At 44.6% G+C, this 22,876-nt stretch overlaps 1 protein-coding gene across 12 annotated transcripts in view; it reads right to left on the bottom strand.

Annotated features, from left to right (window-relative positions):
- Positions 1 to 2,264: 2,264 nt before the first annotated feature.
- LOC113024783 (teneurin-3) overlaps positions 2,265 to 22,876 on the bottom strand; it is a 439,740-nt gene continuing 419,128 nt past the window's right edge. For all 12 annotated transcript variants that reach the window (XM_026172107.1, XM_026172108.1, XM_026172106.1 and 9 more), the window contains 11 exons: positions 22,162 to 22,359; positions 22,006 to 22,065; positions 21,359 to 21,703; positions 20,107 to 20,351; positions 19,846 to 20,027; positions 19,010 to 19,212; positions 18,383 to 18,493; positions 18,126 to 18,268; positions 17,915 to 18,039; positions 5,472 to 5,602; positions 2,265 to 4,160 (listed from right to left, as the gene is read on the bottom strand). In XM_026172107.1, coding sequence (XP_026027892.1) covers positions 3,405 to 4,160; positions 5,472 to 5,602; positions 17,915 to 18,039; positions 18,126 to 18,268; positions 18,383 to 18,493; positions 19,010 to 19,212; positions 19,846 to 20,027; positions 20,107 to 20,351; positions 21,359 to 21,703; positions 22,006 to 22,065; positions 22,162 to 22,359 — 2,499 coding nt within the window. In that variant the 3' untranslated portion in view covers positions 2,265 to 3,404. The remainder of the gene's footprint in view (positions 4,161 to 5,471; positions 5,603 to 17,914; positions 18,040 to 18,125; positions 18,269 to 18,382; positions 18,494 to 19,009; positions 19,213 to 19,845; positions 20,028 to 20,106; positions 20,352 to 21,358; positions 21,704 to 22,005; positions 22,066 to 22,161; positions 22,360 to 22,876) is intronic.

Raw genomic sequence — 22,876 nt, 5'->3', positions numbered from 1 at the left:
AGACTTGCACCGCAGTGTCGGCGTTTGTTTCCCTGTTGGCCATGCTTGTTGTTGTGGTCATCGGTTGTCTTCCGGTATTTTCTCCGTAAGCGACCTTTCCTCAACCAATGAGATGAGCGGTAATCTGACTTGTCATACTCGAATTGTCATAAGTGTGCTGTCAGCTCATTGGTCACAAAGCAGGAGAGGGGCTGGGAATTATGTTTTCAAACAAAGCGTTAATTCCATTAAAAGTTATAGACTACTTTTGATTCTCACTGTATTACGGGACAAAGTGCGTCCCTTATTAGCTCAATACGGGACGTGTACTTTTGTTTCTAAATACGGGACGATTCCGTTTTTTAAGGGACGGTTGGCAACCCTAGTTCATGCGCACATAAGACCACTGAGATGGTGATCAACCTTACAAGGAAAAAAAGAGCTGGGTCAGCACTAGGGATGGGTATCGTTTAGGTTTTATCTGATACCAGTACCAAACCGGTACTTTTGAAACGGTGCCGGTGCTTAAACGGTGCTCGAACTGGTGCTTAAAGAATGGAGAACACAAAATTGGTCCAAAAACCTCTCATGTTCAGCTGTTTTTTTGTAAAAAGATAACAATGTTAGCCTTTTCTGCAGCTATGGGGCATATATGGCATCACTCTTGGCTGGAAGCAGTGCTTAAACAATGGAAAAAACACAAACTTTGTCCAAAAACCTCTCATGTTTAGCTGTTTCCCTCTTTTTCTTTGGTCATTTTAGCCTTTTTGGCCAGGGTGAAGGGAGCATCTGCCATCAAACAAGAGGACAGCCGCATGTAGCTATGATGATGTTTGCTAGTTCACCTTACATGCATTAATGTAATAACGTGGTTAGCCTACTCAACGTAAATTACACACGAACAACATTAAGCTACTCACGCAGAGAAGAACGGCTGCTGCTGCATCATCAATCCTCATCATTTCTGCTACACTGGCAGGGCTAGGGGCCAGGACTCTCCTCTTCGTGTTTTTGGGGGATGTTGCTAACTCCGGGTCCGATAACAGGCACCACACCCGCAGTAGATGCGCACGGTGTGAGGTCTCGCAGCAAGCTATCAAATACGGAGCATTTCTCGGCTTTTAACAAAATGCTATACGTCGCCAGGTGTTTCATCGGATTTGAGGTGTTGCCTCCGTTGACAGTATCACAGTATCAGCTTAAAGCACTTGTTGCTGCTGAGTTTGCATCTTTTGCTGTGAAGTACAGCCAGACTTTGACCGCTTCGCCTTGGTCATTTTTAATCTGTAGCTCTGCTCTAAAAGAACGTGCCTGTACCTGGACCCGCCTACTATCCTCGGAAAGGTAAAATGATTGGCTAGAATCCAAAGTGTATCACAGCTCAGGAAAAAAAAGCACCGAAATAAAGCACCGAAATGTGCGCTGCTTTTCTGGTTACTACTGTTTATGTCAGAACCCGGTACCCATCCCTAGTCAGGACCCATTACAATGTTCCGGTCTTTCTGAGTTGACTTAGACGGTCTTCTTGTTTTGCATTTGCTTGAAAAACACTACCTGCATGTAGTTTGTTTGGTCCTTGTGTACAGTTTGTGTTTGTGTTGGGAGCTGGATGTTTCTTGGTGTTGGTGATTAGTGGATTTGATTTTCAATGACATCTTTTGTAGAAAATCCTACCCCATCTCAGGCTTCATTATGAAGTCATGTTACAATGTTTTCAGATGTTGCCAATAAAAAGCATGTAATGCATGAAAAAGCACTTGAGTAAATCAGTTTTTTCTTATCGCTGCTAGCAGTGAAAGTGAAGAACAAACACAGCAAAAAAAGACGTTAGTTTCAATGTATTTTATTCTTTACTGTAGAAACACTGTACATAAATTACTTTCTCTGAGACTAATATTGATGTACGTATAAGTGGAATTCATCAACCTCCGAAATAAAGAAAAAGATAAACCATAAAACATTGTCAACTTGTCATAACTGTCGTTGAAAAAAAGATCGGTAGCATATGAGGTTAACTCTCTGTGGAAAGTTCCTGCTCTTTCCTTCCAAATGACTAAAGTTACTTTTCAACCTTATAAACACACATACGCACAATGGAAACTCTAAAGGAGTACAGAGACCCACAATCAATGAGTAAACATCCACATTGATCTTTGATCTATTACTGTTACTCGTTAATGTCACTGATGGCAATGCACTGTCCCTTTAAAGATAAACAAGCAAAAATAAAGGGAGAAGCAACGATTTGTTACTACTCACAGCAATCCTGTCCCCCACCCCTCCCACCCAAAGCCATGATAACATGTTTCTATTGCAAGCAATACTACTACCTGTGACTGAGAAAAGCACAAGTCTATTTGTTATGAGGCCGAGTCACATTTTGTAAAAGTGAATAACACCTGGGCAGCCAGGGTACCAGGGGTTTATAGGACCAATGTACATCCACGCAAACACAACGGTGGCCCTACAGTCGCCCTGGTTCTTCACATACGTCAGTTTGACTGTGGTCTCTCTAAATTTGTAGAACTTGTTAGAGCACAGAATGGGAAGAAGTGGCTTTTAAGTAAAAACACAAATCAAAGTTTGTCTTTGTTCAGGTCATATAATGGTCCATTCCAGTGGTGACGGTGCAGTAAAAGTAGTAATAGTGGTATAAGTAATACTATGTAAAAATGTTTTTGTTAATTTTCATATACCCTTTTTGTCTGAAGCAACAGCAAGTTTATATAAAGAAAAAAACTCAAAGAGAAAATCAGTTAATTTTTTTCAGCTTTCATACAAAGTTGAATTTTTGTGCCTGTCCTTCTTAGAGAGTCCACGACGGTGGTTCCACTCAGTTGCTTCAGCCACGGACACGACAGAGCCTACAGACGTGGCTCCCAACAGAGATACGACACCTGCAACATCTCTTAGGGATGCACAGATGGCGATTACACTGACAGTTACCAGCTGTTGAAACGCTTGCAAGCTCATGTAACTGTAAAGTCCTCAGTCGGCCGCTTGAACGAGTCTCTACATCCCACTGTTTGATAGCTAGCTAGCACACAAATATAGCAGTCGGGTTATAGCCCCCACCTTTCACGAAAGGCGGTGGGGATGGGGGGTCATGCGTGCAAGCTGTTCGAAGGCAGACGACCGGGTGAAAAAAAGAGAAAGCGAGATAGAGAAAAAGAACATGACCGAAAAAAGGAACCTTTATCCGGGTTTGCAGACCATCAAACTGCAGCCGTGTTTCGGGTCAGCTGCACTGAAGTGATTGTTACATCATCAGTCTAGAAATCCCATTTGAACATTTTGATCCCAAAAAAAGGGATCGCGGGATCTCTTCAGTGGCTTGGTTTCAGTCTGTGACATCCATGTTTGAAAAGCTTTTGTTAGTCTCTGACAGTCAGTGGGCGGGATCATTGGATTCTGTTAATGCCGTGTTACCTCCTCCCTATCTCACTCTGCCGTAGGAACTGGATGTTGTTAGCGCTGTCGGCTAGCTCGGGGTACTGCTCTATAGACAGTACGTAGTATCCATCATAACCCAAAACCTTCCCGCTGCTTAGCAGCTGCCTCTTTTCTCCCTCCGTCCATAGCCGTACTCCTTCTTCCCCGTCTCTCACTCGCTGTTGTTCGCGCGCCCAGGCACTCGACAGCGCCCTCTGCCTTGCTTGTTCCAGGATTCGCGCTTTCTCCTCATCCAGCGTCGTCCCGTAACGCACGTGAAGTGTCAGGGCGCCGTACTGGAGCTCCACATCAGCAAAACGCCGCGTTCTCCCGTTCATGACTGTTGTGGACTGGGATACTGTGACGTTTACTCCATTTTCTAGTGACTTCCTCCCCGAGGTGAGCCGCAGTGCGCTGAGGTCATTCTCAGGCAGGCTGGTCTTGATGAAGTAGTGCGTGTCTCTTCCCTCCACTGTGAAATGCAAGCCCTCAAGGTAAAAGGCATTATTTAGGACAGCAGCCACCTTGATGCAGTCCTCGTTGGCGATGTTTAGAGCACTGGTCACAACGCGACCTTGGATCACGGCGAGCATCACTCCCTTTCCTATCAGAGACTTGACAGTGGCAAACCACAGCCAAGGCTTGTTGTGGTCTGAATGTCGCCGACTGAGCTGAATTTCTGGCATGCGCTCAAACGACAGAAAGGCCTGAGACTGACGGGTCACTTCCTGCTGGACGCCTGAGATAGACTGTGGAGAAAAAGCAGAAAAGGTGTCTGAAAATGTGACTCACAATCATTGTCGGCTGCATCTAGGTGTGTGGACTCAATCGATCATTGCTGCTCCAAGTCATACAAATTCTGTTCAATTCAATTTGATTTATGTAGCGTGAAATCACAACAACGCTTTATATGATCAAGTAAAAACCCGACAATAATGAAGAGAAATAGAGAGAAGTCGTGTTTCGGGTCATAGAGAGAAAAGCCCAATAATAGAGAGCAAACACTTGGTGATGGTGGGAAGGAAAAACTCCCTTTTTACAGGAAGAAAGCTCCGGCTGAAGCAGGCTCAGGGAGGAAGACAGCACGAAGTCTCTCCTGCTTCTTTATCTTTTTCTCTCTTTCAGTTTCTCTCTTGAAACGGCCACTTCTATTTCTGTCGTTGCCTTCATTAATCGCTGAGTTAACGTCAGTGTCTCTACGTCAGCGCCTCTACGTCAGCGCCTCTACGTCAGCGCCTTTTCCTCACTCTCAGTGTGAGTGTGATTACTGATGACCCGACAACACGTGCACAGACATCCTCCTTTACTGATTTCCTTTCCTTTAAATGGGAGGATGTCTCACTAATAACTTCCTATTAATTTATTCCTCGTTTCTTCTCGTTCTGTTATTTTCTGTTCCTTGTCAACGTTATGTTTGCATGACTATATATAAATGAGTAACTATTAAGGTGTAGAATGTCTCGTATGTGGCCATCAGCAACAGTGACAAGAGTACCGAACAAACCACCCCAGATGTGTTTGATGCAGTTACATCATTTATTCCATTTACAAATATCATCCAGTGACTGGACTGACTGGATTAGCCACCGACTCGCTGCTCCCTGATGGCACGATTCTAAACCCGCTGTCAGTGCTGGCCACTTAGCTACAATACGAGCTCCAGATCAAGCCCTGAGGAGCTGGATTATGCTTGTTAGAGTTTCTTTCTTGTGCTGAAAAGTCAAAGAAAGATGATTCAGACATGTTTAAGAAGTACGTCCAGGCCAGATTACATCACTGGAGACTTTTGAGAAAACATGAGGACCTACTGGTGATATGTACGACTGATGACGCCCATTCGATTTATTCAATTTAATTAATTTTTTTCTAACACTGCTTGGTAAGATCAAGGCAATAAAACTACTTCATGGTTTGTATTACAAGCAAAAATGAATTTTGCACAAATGTAACCACTGTTTGTTTGACACTTGTTTCACTGTCACTGGGCTGCAACCAGAGAAAACGCCCGCTGTGACGGATCGGGTGTGGTGTTCCTCCATAGTTCATCTGAGTATACATACAGGCAGGTCATCCCACAGCTGGCTCTTTTTCATCTCCAGTGATGGCTGTATCAGGTCAAATTTCGGAATAGGGAATCCTGGGATTGCATTATGGAGATGAAAGCCAAATGTGACCAACCAGATGTTGATATCTGCAGAGAAAGAGAAGAGTGGAAATAGTGATATTTATAAAAGAAACTGAGAAACAACAATGCAAAGCAATCATACTGTATCAGAGGGACTGGGACTAGTTTTATGCCTTCATATAAACTGACAAACCTCTGTTGGTGTTTAAAACACATTGATTCAATTCGATTTTACTCATATAGTGCCTCAAGGTAGGGGTGGGCAGTATAAACGGTATACGGTAGAAACAATATGAATTTGGCTTTTTGCTATAGCGCTCTACCACGAGCACATGTTGATGGTGTCATGCAAGCAAGGAGCTTATAAAGAAGAGCGGTGTGACGCTGGTCATATGGACCTGGTTTGGGTTAAGCAGTCGGATGTTGAGCAGAAAAATATCATCTGACAGTAATGGTGAAGAGACGGAATACAAGTAATTTGTTTCCTCACTTCAAAAACAAAGCCCGTGTTGGAATATGAGCAAAGCCAAAAACTGCACCTTCCACAAACAGTCAGTCCAGTGGAAAGAAAAACGGTGGCCCTACACAGCAGACATTTTACTTTATTACTGTATTCAGTGGCGTGTCCAGCGGGGTGGCCTGGGGGTGCACAGGCCACCCCCCCAACCAGACTGGCCACCCCAGGTGCCACCCCAAAGGCAAAACAATAAAATTCAATCAAATATCAAATGTCCGATTATGTTTTCATGGTGAAGCTCAGATATCCGAGTGTAAGTGAATGCAGCATCGCTTCTGCGCTATGTGCATCACATTAGCAAAGGTAGGAGAGCCAAGCACGAAAGACGCACTGCAGGAAACAATTTTTCGGTGAAAGAAAATGAGGACAGAATAAATGTCCCGGTAAGTAATATTAAGTTTGTTGAGTTTAGTAAACTTCGGTGAAATTAGAATACCAAGGAAAAAAATAACACTTAAAGAATTATTGCAGCTGTGGAATATTTCAGACAGTATGCTACTGAGGGCAGCTAACATAAGAGTTATGCGTTATAAGATGTAATCTAAGTCGTAACATTGCTGTATGGAGCTGCAGATTTGGTTGCAGGTTAACATAGCTGGACTGGCCATCGGGCATACCGGGCATATCCCCAGTGACTTATTTTTTATTTTTTTTGTAACGGCATGAACAATGAGAGGTGGTGGATTGGCCAGATGCAGGTCGATGTGTAAAAATAACTCAGTTGTTTGGTGGTGGCTATGGCGGGGCTTCCACAGAGGCCAGCAGGTGGATGAGGGAAGGGGAGGCAGGAGGAGAGCCCCGAGGCAGCCACCAGTCCGAGTGTCAGGTGAACTGAACTTCAGGTAAGAAGTTATGACCTGCAGTCTATCTGGGTCAGATATGAACCAAGTTTAGGTGGAGTTTATTTTTGTTGTGCTGACTTTTTACTGTCAGTTACAATAACTCGTACTGCGTTCTAGCCAGCTTGACGGAGTTTTTATACAGCTGGGTGGTGCTATGATGTTACTGATAGTGAACTTCTCTCATTCTCCCCCCTCTCTCTCCTGTTTCTACTTCAATCATGAAACTGATCAATGATCAGCTGATCGGCTTTTCTCTCTTGTTTATTTATCGCCCACTTTGCGCCAGAAAGGAAACCAGCAGATGTCGCGCTAAACAACAGCAGCACGTTTAAGCTTGATCAGCTGTTGTTAGAATTTATTTAATATTAATTTCTAGTATCAGCTGATGTTGGCTGGAGCCACAGCTGTAAACCTGCTGGTCATGATGTCGGTTTGGATATGTGGTGAGAGGGAAACATGAAGATGAAACCAGGAGATGTCCTTACTGAATCATCAGAGCTGAACAGGTGATGGAGAAACAGGTTTACCTTTTAGGACATGGATGAGTTGAAGTTATGAACTGTTTCTGAGAGACAAATAACACCAGGATCCTTTTCTAAGTAGCTGACAGCTGGTAACTGTGCAGGGGCGGGTCTAGGAAAGTTTTGCCAGGGGGGCAGGTAGGGCATTAACAGGGAGAGGGGGGCACAAAGAAATACCTTTCTTTCTTATTCTCATTTAAAATGTCTAGCTTTTATTAAATAATTATCTAAATCTTACAACCAAAGTTTTTATCTGATGTAAAATGTATAGAAATCATACATATACCAACAAGACGGTGTACATATGGAAAAGATATATATAAATTTTATAAAGTTTGTATCTGTCTTGTGTGAAACTTGTATGAAAAGCATACAAGAGTAAAAACAGATATAAGATCCCTTGAAAGATTATATAATGAAGCTTGTATGTTTTGGATACTAAAACAACATATGAAAGTAATAAGAAAGTGGCCACTTTCATGAGTAAATCATGTAAGTTTTTACTATTTCTTTTCCATATGGGACTGTCACAACAGCGTTTGTTTTCAGTCAAAGGCTTTATGGCTTTAATACCTGGTGGGCCGGTCTGTAGTCAAAATGCCCGATTTTCTGTCCCAGTCCAGCCCTGCAGGTTAATACTGGCAGTGTCACCATGCCAGCTGACTGTATTTCATCATCAGCCAGTGTTGTTCTTGATCAATATTACCAAAGTTTACCATAAGGCAGCATAGAAAGTATTTACTTGCTTTCAGGTTTCATTCAAATGTTAGTCTTTTCATTTGTTTCCACACTTTTTTCCTGTTTCAAAATCACCAGTTTGTGAGAAGATTATCTTCTTTTTTTAACAGGCAGATAAAGTTTTGCATTGGCTAATTTGTCAATTGTTTGTTACAAATGTTCGTATTTTAATATTCAAAAATGTTTTTGCCCAAAACATATGTGCACTATATGTCAGTAAAAATACTATGCAAATATTGCTGTCCTTGAATACTGAGTAAACACTGACAAAGCACTGATTGTATCTCTTGTACTTTATCAACGCAGTATCTAAAAACTTTGCACCGTAGTGGTTAAAATCTCATTTGAATAAGAGTTAAAAGCGCATTCGGTTATTAGGTTTATAGGATTATTGAATTATGGTTAACGGTTGGTAGGTCTGTGAAGGTTCTCAGTCATCCAGGTCATCGTAGTCAAAGGAGCTTGCAAGCTCCTTTGATTAACGGTTGGTAGAATTTTTTTAACTTTATCTGCCAATTACATCTGCCACCCTTCTCCAAATCTGTGCCCCTACCTGGCCCCCCCAACAAAAATTTTCTAGACACGCCACTGACTGTATTCAAAAATGTTGGCGCATTTATCTTCATTTTTATTTGTTATTTAAGAATTTTCTGTTACATTGTTTGGAAAAAGATCTGAAATTATTTGAAAAGTTTTATAATTTAAAATGTAAAAAAAGTTTTGCACAATAAATGTTCTTAAAATAGCATTTTTATACTGTTCAGACATTTTGACACACACACACTGTCGCGCTGACCTAGTAGGTGTGGCTGTTATTCCTCTTTTCCTTCTCCTGCCCTCTACCTGTTCGGTGCTGCTGCTTACCCATGGCCGCTGATTAGACCTTGGGTGCAATCAACAACTAAGCACGGCCTGGTGTGCGCCGCCCTGCCAGGTGAGCCACATTAGAGCAATCAAGGGTGGGCGTGCCGAGTAAACCTTTAAATGCATGCAGCAGTCATTTGACCCGGGTGCAACATACTGAGAGGACGGCAAACAAAGCACTTTTCCACTGTGAGGAAGACTTTGAACAAGACAGGCTATCGGTAAGCTCTTGAGTTCACATTTTGCTTTTGCAGATGTATCTGGGACTATGGAAGCTCAGTTGTGCAAATGTTTTACGCTTAGGGAAATAGTTGCTGCATTTAAGTTTAATTATATTGACAAAAATGAATGTTTAAGTTTGAATAAATTGTTTGTGCAGTTAGTGTTCCCACATATTTATGTTAATTAATATTAAAAATAGTTACCCCAAATCCTTGGGTGGATCGTAAAACTAGTGAATAAATGTTTGGTTTTGATTTAAAGAAAATAATTCTTTGTAAAGAAAATCCTTAGTTAAAGTCTATTAAAATGTTTGTGAATGCTAAAATGTATACTTTAAAATACAATTGTTTATAAAAAAGTGTTAAATGCAAAGAAGACACATTGTGTATATTTATTTAAGAACCACAGTTAAATTAACACAGTTAACCACATGGTAAATGGCTTTACTGAAGTGTATTTTGTTATTTCATCTGTCTTCTGTGTAATTTATCTGAATGGTTAATGAAATGTTCTTTATTTTTGTGTTGAAAGGTTTTTTACCTGCTGCTACCTACCAGCTATCAAACTAGTTGGTCTAAATAAAGTTGAGTGAAATTCAAAGTCTGGTCTTTTTCAAGTGTGGACACCTCACAGTCAGAGGAACACTTGACAGTAAAAAACCGGCCTGGCCAGTAGAGAAACCGGCCTTGACCAGTGAAGACTCCACAAAAGCTCACCACAAAGACGGAGAAGACTCCACCTGGGGGCCTGGAGGAAATCGCACACCGTTTGCCTGTCCAATCAACAACCGAGAAAACAGAATGGCTGAGTCCAAGTCACTCGAAGAGCTGAAAATGGAGCAAACCACTGCAAAGAGACTGTTTTCCAGACTCCCCAACCATATAATAAGGACCCACATGGATATGTCTGTAGAGGAGCTGCAGGATTCCTTCAAGAGACTCACAGTAGAGGGCTCCAAAGTGATTGACGCGAACGAGGAGCTTGAGGCCGCCTACATCACGCAGTGTGAAGCAGAGGGCACACCGGAGCTGATGGGCCAACAGAGAGCAGACGTCGAAAAAACGGAGAAAGAATGTGAGCAGAAGTTGAAGGAGGTGAAGCACCTGATCAGAGAGACACTGTGGACATCATATGGTGAAAAAGAACTGACCCTTGCTCTAAAATCAGCAGAAATGGCGTGTGAGAACGTCACATCCACTCAGCCTGATACACCGCTGGAGGCATATGATTTTATGCTCCACCATCTAGAAGAACTGGTGAAGAAAGCTAAGCAGGCACACCAGACATGGAACCGCTGGGCTCCACCTGCTGAGAGGCGAGATTGTGATCGTCGACTGATGGAGCTCCAAACCTGCCTTCCAAAGCTGGTGTCAGGGAAGGCAGTCCTGATCAAAGCAGAGAGGATTAAAAGAGATGCCGACCAAGCAGTTGTCACAGTCCGCAACGCAGCCTCGGTCGCAGCCATAAAACTGAAAGCCACAGCTTTACCAAAGTTCACCGGCAGCCAGCGTGAGTTCTACAGATGGCGGAAGGAATGGGAGGCTCTGCAAAAGCAAGGTGAACCAACCGGGTCCGTGGAAGTAAAGAAATTCCAACTTCTTGATAGCCTCGATGATAAAGTGGCCAAAGATCTGCGCCTGTCCACATACACCTCGGCCGATGAGATCTTCAGAGTCCTTGAGAACCGCTATGGAAATCAAGCCACCATCGCCATTGAAATCATTGAGGAGCTTCAAGCTATCCCTCCTGTCCGTAGCAACCAGCCTAGAAGAATTATAGAGCTTATCCACGCAGTTGAAAAGGCCCTCTATGATTTGAGTGAGCTGGATGAAGCAAATGCCATAAAGAACCTCTTGGTAATAAAGTCTATCGAAAGCAAGCTGCCTGAGTCCCTAAAGAAAGACTGGCTTACCCACGCTGCTGATCCAAAGAATGCTGTGACTCATCAGAACCGGTTTGACAAGCTGCTCGCATACCTCCAATCTCAAGAGTCCATCTACGAGCAGTTAGACCAGCTGAGAGACATCGACCCTGCCAAGGAGAGAATAAAGTTCCCAGTAAAGTACGCCCGTACCAAGTCAGTTAAATCCAGTACTGATCCAGCAGGCTGCATCATCTGTGGGGACCCAAAGCACAAGAGAAAGCTCTACATCTGCAGACGGTTTCGAACCAACACAAAGTTACAGGAGAAAGAGGATGCAGTGCAGCAACTTGGAGCCTGCAAGAGATGCCTCGAGATCCACGATGAACCCTGCAGAAAGACTACTTACCTGTGTGGAAAACCAGAGTGCAAAGACCAGCATCATTACCTTCTTTGTCCCTTGCCACGACCCTTATCACAAAGGCCCAAGTCTGGTCCGGCGAGAGCTGAGGGGAGGAGGTATACAGAGGTTCAAGAAGAGTTCATCTCTAAACTATCACCAGAGCTAGCGCAGGAGTGTCGGAAAGCTTTCTGCAACGTCTCATCACGAGCCTTCAACTCCATGGCAGCAGAGAGAGGTCTACTGGAGGAGACTGGTCTAAAAGAGTACCCTGTGATCCTGATGCTCCTTGACGTCATCGCCAATGATGGGCAGAGAATTGGGACACTAATTGATCTAGCATCTGACACAAACTACATAACCCATAAAGCCGCAAGTAAGCTCAACCTTCGCAGTGAAGACGTCATGCTTGTCATCCAGGGTATCGGAGGTATGAAGGTGTCTGTGGCAACAAAGCGCTACCTTCTCAAGATCCGTGTCAACACCTCAAGAGGAACTTTAAAGCCTCACCAGTTAGTTTGCTATGGTCTTGACAAGATTGCTGAAGTGACAAGACATGTTCCACCTCAAAAGCTACAGAAGATCTTCCCTGACATCCCTCCCCAAGACCTCATCAGACCCAGAGAGATCCAGCTTCTAATCAGCCATAAAGAAGGCCAGCTGGTGCCCCAAAAGATCCGTTCCATCGGTGACCTGGTTCTCTGGGACGGTCCACTTGGCAAAACAATCGGGGGCACGCATCCAGACCTCTTTGAGGAAGTCACTTTGATGGCCCACACCTCCAAAACTCACTTCGCAAGATCAATGAGAGCTGCTGCATTCAAGTACCAAGAGTTCACTAAAGACCTAGCTTCCTGTCAGCACCCTGATCACCCTGAGACTCCATCCACCACAGCTACCAGCAGCAGAGACTTTCTGAAGTGGTGGAGGTGGGAAAGCATCGGAGCCGCTTGCCAGCCGAGATGTGGAGGGTGTCGTTGTGGGAGCTGCCAGCCAGGGGGTAAAGAAATGACGCTTGCAGAAGAGAGGGAGATGGAGATCGTGAGGAATGGCCTGACTTACTCAACTGGAGATGCCCACAACAGTGAACCGCATTGGCATGCTAAATACCCATGGGTAGAAGATCCAGCAACCTTGCCAAATAACAGGAAAGCAGTAGAAGCAACATTCATCAGAACTGAGATGAAGCTATCTAAAGAACCTGAATGGAAGAAGGCCTATGCTGCACAAGTTCATGAGATGGTAAACCGCAGAGCTGCAGTGAAGCTGTCCAAAGAAGTCCTGCAGAGTTGGACTGGGCCAGTATGGTATATAAGCCACCTCATCGCGCCAAATCCACACTCTGTCTCTACCCCAGTGAGGTTGGTGTGGAACAGCAGCCAGAAGTACAGAGGCCTCAGCCTGAATGACATCCTCATCAAAGGTCCTGATGTCCTGAACCCGATAAGAGCTGTCCTGCTGAGGTTCCGAGCTGGTGTCTACACCGCCCTTGGTGACATCCGCAAGATGTACAACTCCGTCTGGCTGGAAGATCGAGAAGTCCACTTGCACAGATTCTTGTGGCGTGACACAGAAGATGCAGACATAGAAGACTATGCCATAACAAGAGTCAACATTGGAGACAAACCTGCTGGTTGCATAGCCCAAGTCGCCATGAGAGAAACTGCAAACCTACCTTCATTCAGTCACTTCACAGAGGAGAAACGTGTGCTGGAAGAAGATGCTTATGTCGATGACATCCTGACATCACACAATGACCTCGACCATCTGGGACTCCTAACAGCCAACATCGAGCACATCCTGAGAGCTGGAGGATTCTACATGAAGCCTTGGGTCTACTCCAGTCAAAGTGGGAGGGAGGAGTCAAAGAAAGAGTTGCCTCGATCAGAGCCAAAGACTATGATCCTGCCGAACCAGCTGACGGAAGATGACAACAAAGCCCTTGACCTTGGCTACACCATCAATGATGACAAGCTTCATGTCATGGTTGCAGTGAACTTCTCAAAGAAAAGGAGGAAAATGTGCCTTGGTCAAGACCTGCTCAGAGAAGAAGTCAGAGAGCAAACACCTGATCCACTCACCAGGCGAGAACTGCTAAGCCAAGTCTCCGGCCTATACGACCCACTCGGTCTAGTGACTCCCGTCAAACAAAAGGGTGCCATCCTGGTAAGGAGAGCTTTCCAAGAAGCAAAAGTAAAGCACTGCCTCGAAGACACATGGGACGCAGCCTTGTCTGAAGGTCTCCGAGAAGACGCTATAAAGCTTCTGGAAGAGTATGCTGACCTGAAGAAACTGCATTTCACTAGAGCCCTGACTCCACCAGATCCTTGTGCAGAGCCCAGTGCCATCACGTTCTCTGATGGCAGTGAACATGCATATGGTGCAGTGATGTACCTTCGCTGGAGCTGCAGCCATAGTGTCATTGTGAGACTAGTAGAGTCCAAAGCCAAACTGACGCCTCTCAATCACAAAGGCGATCCTGTTAAAGCAGAGATGTGTGGCGCAGTCTTTGCTGCCCGTCTGAAGACCTACTTCCAGAGACACTGCAGAATCCAGGTCAAAAAATGGTACCACCTCGTTGACAGCCAGACCGTCTTGGGTGCAATCCAGCGTGAGAGCTACGGTTTCCAGACCTTCTTTGCAAACCGCGTTGGTGAAATCCAGAGTAGCACTGATGCCCAGGATTGGTGGTGGATTCCTGGGTCAGCAAACATTGCAGACATCCTCACCAGAGGGGCCAGTCCGAATGCCCTAACCGAGGACTCCGAGTGGCAGTCGGGTCCAAAGTTTCTCCAACTTCCTGAAGATGAGTGGCTGAAGAAATCCGCCGGAGAGGTCGCTGCCCAAGCTCGAGAAATGGTCACAAAGCTACAGAAAAAGACTTTTGTTGCGGTCCTTACCAGAATGCACATCAAGGCGGCTCAGGACTCAGTACACGTAGAGTCGAGAAGACCACGAGGAGTAGCAACCCAACAGCTAATCGACGAAAGGCGATTCAGCAACCTGAGAAGGCTGATTGGGACCGTGGCGTGGGTCTGGAGGGTTGCCAAAAAGTTCATGAGATCAAAGACCAGAGACCAAGAAAAGTGGGAGGTAGTACCATCTTCGGGTGTCCTCACAGTCTGCGAGAGACAAGATGCTTTTCGAGACCTTTGCCTAGCAGCACAAGAGGGCGTCAACTTCCCAAGCACCACAACAGACAGACTAGTCGTTTACAGAGACCAAACAAGTGGACTTCTAGTTTGTGGTGGCAGAATCCAAACCTTCAAAAAAGACCGCAAAGCCGTTCCCCTTCTACCATTCCAAGCCTGGCTATCCACCCTCCTTGCCAGAGAAGCACACAGCGAGGGACATGGCGGAGTGGCAGAAACCTTACTGCGGATGAGAATGAAGGCTTGGGTTGTCAGAGGAAGAATTATTGCCCAAAAGGTCGTTGACCAGTGCATCATCTGCAAGAAGGCAAAGGCAAGAACCTGCAAGCAAGTAATGGGGGACTTACCTGAAGAGAGGTCAAATCCTGCTGCACCATTCGAATTTACATCTGTTGACCTGTTTGGACCCTATCATGTGAGGGATGATGTCAAGAGAAGAGTGACCATGAAAGTTTGGGGAGTTGTGTTTTGCTGTATGGCAAGCCGAGCCATTCATGTCGAACTAGCGAGCACACTATCAACAGAGAGCTTCCTGCTTGCCTACCAGAGGTTCACTTCTGTCCGAGGCCATCCCCGAAAAATCTGGTCAGATCCTGGTACAAACTTTGTCGGCGCCAAACCTGTCTTGGAAGAAATGTATGCTTACCTGAGACGACAAAACAAGGAGTCGCTTGAAGAATACTCTGCCAAAAATGAGACCATCTGGGCATGGAAGATTCTTCCCGCTGACTCACCTCACCGAAATGGGGCCGCCGAAGCTGCTGTCAGAGTTACCAAGAGAGCCCTCCATACTCTCGGCAATACAGAGGCTCTTACCTTTAGTGAGTTTCTGACAGCACTCCAGCTAGCCGCCAACCTTGCAAATGAGAGACCCATTGATGCCAGAATTCAGAGCCGAGAAGATCGCATTGACTACATCACGCCGAATAATCTGTTGCTTGGTCGAGCCACACAAAGTGGGGACTTCAAAACTGTCGACTTCACAAATTATCCTTTCAAAAGGCTGAAGGAAATACAAACCATAGTCAACAACTTCTGGAGGTCCTGGAGCCAACTCGCTGGACCAAACCTGTTCATCCGCAGTAAATGGCATACTTCGGAGAGAAACATTGCTGTTGGAGACATAGTTTGGCTCTGCGACCAAAATGCCCTTAGAGGGCAGTTCAGACTCGCAAAAGTCATTAGCGTGAATCCTGATTCTAAAGGGATCGTTCGAGATGTGCATGTGAGGGTCACTCCAAGTTCCAGCATTGCGATCAAGAGTCCAAAACCTGCTACCACAAGTCCTGAGCTGGGCACCACCTTACATCGGGACATCCGGCGTCTTGTGGTCCTTTTACCGGTGGAAGATCAAGCGAGGGACCAGCCCACCTGAGTGCGATCTTTCCAGACAGTGCTGAGCAAAGATCGAGTGGGAGGTGTCGCGCTGACCTAGTAGGTGTGGCTGTTATTCCTCTTTTCCTCCTCCTGCCCTCTACCTGTTCAGTGCTGCTGCTTACCCATGGCCGCTGATTAGACCTTGGGTGCAATCAACAACTAAGCACGGCCTGGTGTGCGCCGCCCTGCCAGGTGAGCCACATTAGAGCAATCAAGGGTGGGCGTGCCGAGTAAACCTTTAAATGCATGCAGCAGTCATTTGACCCGGGTGCAACATACTGAGAGGACGGCAAACAAAGCACTTTTCCACTGTGAGGAAGACTTTGAACAAGACAGGCTATCGGTAAGCTCTTGAGTTCACATTTTGCTTTTGCAGATGTATCTGGGACTATGGAAGCTCAGTTGTGCAAATGTTTTACGCTTAGGGAAATAGTTGCTGCATTTAAGTTTAATTATATTGACAAAAATGAATGTTTAAGTTTGAATAAATTGTTTGTGCAGTTAGTGTTCCCACATATTTATGTTAATTAATATTAAAAATAGTTACCCCAAATCCTTGGGTGGATCGTAAAACTAGTGAATAAATGTTTGGTTTTGATTTAAAGAAAATAATTCTTTGTAAAGAAAATCCTTAGTTAAAGTCTATTAAAATGTTTGTGAATGCTAAAATGTATACTTTAAAATACAATTGTTTATAAAAAAGTGTTAAATGCAAAGAAGACACATTGTGTATATTTATTTAAGAACCACAGTTAAATTAACACAGTTAACCACATGGTAAATGGCTTTACTGAAGTGTATTTTGTTATTTCATCTGTCTTCTGTGTAATTTATCTGAATGGTTAATGAAATGTTCTTTATTTTTGTGTTGAAAGGTTTTTTACCTGCTGCTACCTACCAGCTATCAAACTAGTTGGTCTAAATAAAGTTGAGTGAAATTCAAAGTCTGGTCTTTTTCAAGTGTGGACACCTCACAGTCAGAGGAACACTTGACACACACACACACACACATCTATATCTATCTATCTATCTATATATACAGAAGAATATATCGCAATATATACTGTTACTGCACATGCTTCAAATTACACCGCAGTATGGATTTTAGGCCATGTCGCCCAGCCCTACCTCAAGGCATTTAATATCATAAGGTGGGGACCCTACAATAATCCAGAGGAAACAATCAGGTGACCCCTATGAGCGATCACTTTGGTGACTGTGAGAAGGAAAAACTATCTTTGCACAGGAAGAAACCTCTGACACACTCATGGTTGGGCAGCCATCTGCCCAGACCGACGGGGGAGAGGGGAGGGAGACGAGACAAAAGACATGCTGTGATTAATGCAGAGAGGTGTATGAACACATGGTGAATGAACACATGGTGAATGAACACATGGTGTATGAACACATGGTGTATGAACACATGGTGAATGAACACATGGTGAATGAACACATGGTGAATGAACACATGGTGAATGAACACATGGTGAATGAACACATGGTGAATGAACACATGGTGAAATAGGGTGGATTAAGAAAAAACGTCTAGTCTACTGCAGCATAACTAAGCGAGGATTCAGGGTCACCTGGTCCAGCTGCTTCCACAGAGGAGGAGAAACTATTCTACTTTTACAGATCTCAGGAACGTCTGCTTCTGTGTCTGAACTTGATTTCGTATTGCTATTACATCATTTAACTTTCTTCATTTAACTGAGAAGTGCTTTATAAATAAACTTGACTTGTTTATTTCTCTGATGAAACAGAATGAAAATGATTTCTCGAGTAGTGCAGCAGGAATTATTCCACGAGTTATGTGACCTTAAAGCAACAGGTAATACACACATGGACTGAAAACATGTAAACAAGTCCAAATCGCTCCTTTACCTGTGACATATTCTTTGACCTGGTGGATCTTGCTGATGGGGTTGTTACCTTGGAACATGTACAGGTTAAAGGGCTGAGGGTCCTTACCAACACGTGTCCATGTGCTGATGTCAGGAGTGGTCCACCTTAAAACACAGACATGCTCTGCTCATGCTTGACACCATTACAGTCACCTGTTACACTTGTGCTGGTCGAGTGTCAGACTGCCTACCTTCCCGCAGGAATGTCATAATCTCTGTCTCCAAAATGAAGCAACCGCGTCAAAGGATCATACAGACCTCCGTGGAAACCAATTACCAACACGAAGTCTGGGTTGGAATCAAAGTAAACTTCACCATACGCTGTGTATTGCACCTACACAGACACACAAAGATCTATTAATTGCATCGGATATGGAGAAACACAGCAGTTCTGATGAATAAAGTCACATGCTGAAGCCTTTTGTTCCGGCAGGACCAACATGCATACCTGTTTAAGCAGGAGCCCATTGTTGCTGAACACAGCCAGTGGAGTCCCAGTGTTATCACATGCAATATAAAACTCTTCTCCGCTGCTGATCTCCATGGCAAAAACATGGCCCTGTGCAAAAATAACCAACATTGGATTCAACAATAACAAACCTGCTATCATGCTGCGATATGCAGTTATAATCCATTGCTATGGGGTGCACACACACCGTGTTTTCACATCTTTGTGGAGATCACGCCGCTAACCCCAGCCATGACAAATGAATGCCTAAACCTAACTATGACCGAATTGTTACCCTGACACTAAAACCACATTTTGAGTCTGTTGGTCCCCACAAAGATATGTAGACACGGTCAGCTGCATTGTTACAGATGCCTCAACTAGTGCACCATTAGCTTTAGCAGAATAATTAAATAAATTACAGGGAGAAACTGCTCTCTCCGTCTTGTCACTTTTTTCCATATGCTCACTGGAGAGAAACCTGCTGTAACCAGACTGTCGTGCATCAAAAGTACAGCACTGAGTGTCTCGCCTGCTTCTAGCACGACAGCAGAGAGGTTTTTTAACCAGCCTTCTAACTTTAACAAAAGCACTGCTGCGAGCTAAATGACTCTTTCAGTGTGGTACCTGCAGATCGTAGTAAAAGGACGTGATCTCTGAGCTGGAGTGGTTGTAGACGTGGGTTATCCTGGTGGGATAGTTCAGGTCCGCATAGAAGAACTGCAAGTGCTGGCCCAGGCTGTTCCTAGATGCTACTCGCCGACCCAAGCCGTCATAACGGTACTGGATGGTCCAGCTGGCTGCTTTGCTGTAGACACGAACTAGTAGGCCTGTTGTAAAAAAAATACTGATGCTGTTGTCTTTTATAAGGAAAAAGTGCACATGTTCAGTGCATGTATGACTCTCTTTAGGGTTAGTTTTCTGTTTTCCACATAAGCCTTTAGAGCAGCGGTCCCCAACCCCCGGGCCTCGGACCGGTACTGGTCCGTGAGTCGTTTGGTACCGGGCCGCGAGAGTTGAGGCTCAGGTGTGAAATGTGTGGTTTTCAGGGTTTTTATTGGTTTTCAGCGTTATTTTGTTATCGTTTTTATCATTAACTCGGTTTTCCTGGGTCTTTTCACGTGTGTTATGAATAAATCTTCTTTTTTTCGGTACCGGTACTAGTTTTATTTTGTTGTATTTATCCGCGACACCTTAAAGGCCGGTCTGTGGAAATATTGTCGGGCATAAACCGGTCCGTGGCGCAAAAAAGGTTGGAGACCGCTGCTTTCGAGTGAACTTTGACTGCTCAGGATGTGATCAGGTGCTCTATGGCACAATTTGTAAACTTCTGTCTTGAATATAACATTTTCCTACACGTCTGATTTGGGTAATCATTTAAACTGTTCAAGCACAGTCAACGTCAAGAGGACGAACACTACTGTGCCACTTTGCGTTGCGTCTGTTGGTCAAACTGTGCAAACCTTTGGAGTTGTATTCAAATATCTCAGCTCCTCTCTGTCTGAGGAAGCCGTCCTCATCCAGCCTATACTGAACATCTCCCAGCCGAGTGATTCTGTCCCGCAGGTCGTAGCGCAGAGGGGTCAAACGCCCGCTGTTCCCAGGGTTCAGCAGATGCAGATTCCCGTTCAGATCGTAATTATATCTGAAAGGACAGAAAGTAGAATCGTTAATTATTATTTGGCATCAGTGTTTTCTTTCTTTCTTGAATGCTGTGATCCTACCTCCACATCATCTTCTCATTGAGGGAGACGGTCTGCAGCTGTCCATCGACGTCATACTCATAACCATATTTGGTCGTGTTAGCAAACGGCCCGATCTTGATTTCACGCTTTGTCACTCGGCCCATGTTGTCATACTGAATGGTGATCCAGTACATCAGTGACCTGAAAATCTCATACTGGATCTCCTTGATGCGGCCGTGCTGGTCAAAGTGTTTTGTGTAGGTCATTACTGCTGTGGAGATAATCTGGGAATGATGGGCAGACAGAAGATCTACTGTTACACTTCAGCAGTGACCCAAAGCCCTGCTGATCAAAAAACTGCACCTGACATCTGGACAGCCCCACCCTGCCTCAGGTGGGGTTTTGTTTCATTGCTTTGAAGACACAAACACAACCTCCAGCTGTGGGTGGAGAAAATGTCATTTGATGAGGGAAGAACACCTGCTGCATCTGACACACATAAATCATACCTGTGACTAACACTGTGTCCAGAAGCATAACAGTGGTTAAACGTAACTGAGGGCTGTGGGTGCTCAAACTCTCAGGATCTGAAAGGATGTTAGCTCGCTCTTTAAATATTAGCTCGTCTGCTGCCAGTTTAACTTCAAGGCTTCGAGAAACATCCACAAATAGCTGCAACACTGAGAGGTCACAATAAACAAGCTGATATGGAGAATTAAGATATCTGAAATATATCCTTATCAGCACAGCGAGACCTGAAATGTCCAGCTACCTCAGCCTAATTAACCCTATAAACCTGTGCTATAAACTCTCAACCACGAAATGAAGATCCACAAAAACTCAGTGTTTCAAAATGTTTTCGTGATCTCTGCTGCCATGAGACACTGCCTCAGCCCCATTTACCAATCACTGATTAATGCACTTATCCCACTTGTTTTCTTCCTCTTGGAGACGTCCAAAGTTTTGTCCCATCAGTGGAAATATTTTAGGTGTCAGTGCCCCTGAAAGGATCTAACTGATGTGTCGTGCAGCGGGGGTGATAACATGATTTGGGTGTCCCTTCGGTCTCTTCCAGGAATCATCGTATGGTTTGATGTGAATGAAAATGATGTTACTCGTATGATATGGCCTTGCCAGTCACTAGATTTAGGAATGGTGCTCTCCACCACCATCAAAAGACCAACAAGGGAATATCTTTTGGAAGAACAGAGTTTAAAAGATTACTAAAATGTTACCATATTACTAGAATCTGAGGTGCTTATTTTAAACAGTATCGAAGATCCGTTATTACCTGATTGATATCGTAATAAATGACTCCAAACTTCCCAAACTGTTCCACTTTCCCAGATATGTCGTCAAACTGATAGAGATCGATGGGCAGCGGCGTCTCGTTGATTACAGCCTGCATGCTGGTGACCCTGAAACTGTTGTCATAGGTGTAGTCAAAGCGCGCGTTCACCATCCCGTCCTCGCTGAAGCGGAATATTTGCCGGTCAACCAGTGGGCCAATTTGGCGGTACCGGATGGAGCAGATGAAGCCTTCGCTCTGCAGGTTGACAGTCTTAAGCACACCAGCAGTCTCGTCATATGTGAAGCTGACCCTGGTCGAGTCATAAAGGATTTCTGCCAGCTTGTTCTGACGAGACAAATATAAACAAGTGTTACAGTGACGACACAAGCAGGATGTCTGCTGTGCATATCACACTTCATCACCAGCCTACAGCTCATCCAACTGTTTCTTTATGGTTCCACTATGGGTAACTTTCAATGACCAAAAGCAACTGTGAAGTTTGAAGCGGGAAAGATGTTGCAACAACACTGCTGCATGCTGCATGTACAGGACAACTGTACCTTAAACATACACAGACATTTCCTTCCTCATCGGTAACCTTTGACCTTTGTTGAAGAATCAGCTGCATAAAGACATGAATAACCTACCTGTCTGCGGTATTTGTACAGTATACGCCGGCCAGTGCCTAGATGAGCCACCCTCAGGAGCTAAGAAAGAGAAAGCAGTGAATGATTAGCTTTGCTGCTGTTGAGTGAAGTTGATCACATCCAGTGTGTCTCTTACTTGCTAAAAACAAAACACACCTGTCCATCTTCAGAGTAATCCACAGTAACAGACGCGTTGCTTTCTGGTGGGGTGTAGATGTTCCTGTAATATCCTATGGATCGGATGGTCTGCATGGTGTGTCGGGCCACGCTGGGCATGGTGACTGCTGACAGGCGGTCCACGGAGTCATAGTCAAGGATGTACTGGTGCTGGCTGTGCAGCAGCAGCACCATGGACTGATGCAGAGACAGGAGGAAGACAATTAGAAGCAGAACACACTGACTGGTCGCGTGGCGGCCTGTAGTGAGAGGCCACAGACGTTATGATTGGATGTCTGAATTACAGTTTCTTATACAGAAAACAAAAGTGGTGCAAATGTTGTAAATGTAGCCTAGATTCACATCAGTCCACACTGCAGATACATGAAGATTCATTCAAGTACAACCGGCACTGCATCGTTTAATCAGATGTTATCAGATAAAGATCCTGATATTGTTGCACCACCTGCTGGAGCTGCACCTACCGAGGTCATGCAAAGCTCCCCTGCATGTGTGTTAGACAGTTTGACATGAATACCAAAGTGGCTTTTCACAGCGCTCAGGGAACACTGACACCACATATGCTGCTCAGATACACCTGATTTGGTCATGAGTGTGTTTTATAGGATACATTTCCACGACCAGAAGAGACACACACATCAAAATAAAGAATGTTGCGCTTCAGTAATGAAATGTGCAATAAAATATGCTTTAA

Source organism: Astatotilapia calliptera, chromosome 6 (assembly GCF_900246225.1).
Source record: "Astatotilapia calliptera chromosome 6, fAstCal1.2, whole genome shotgun sequence".
Lineage (NCBI taxonomy): Eukaryota > Metazoa > Chordata > Actinopteri > Cichliformes > Cichlidae > Astatotilapia > Astatotilapia calliptera.
Note: the sequence above shows the minus strand (reverse complement) of the source record. Positions and strands in the feature narration are given on the sequence as shown.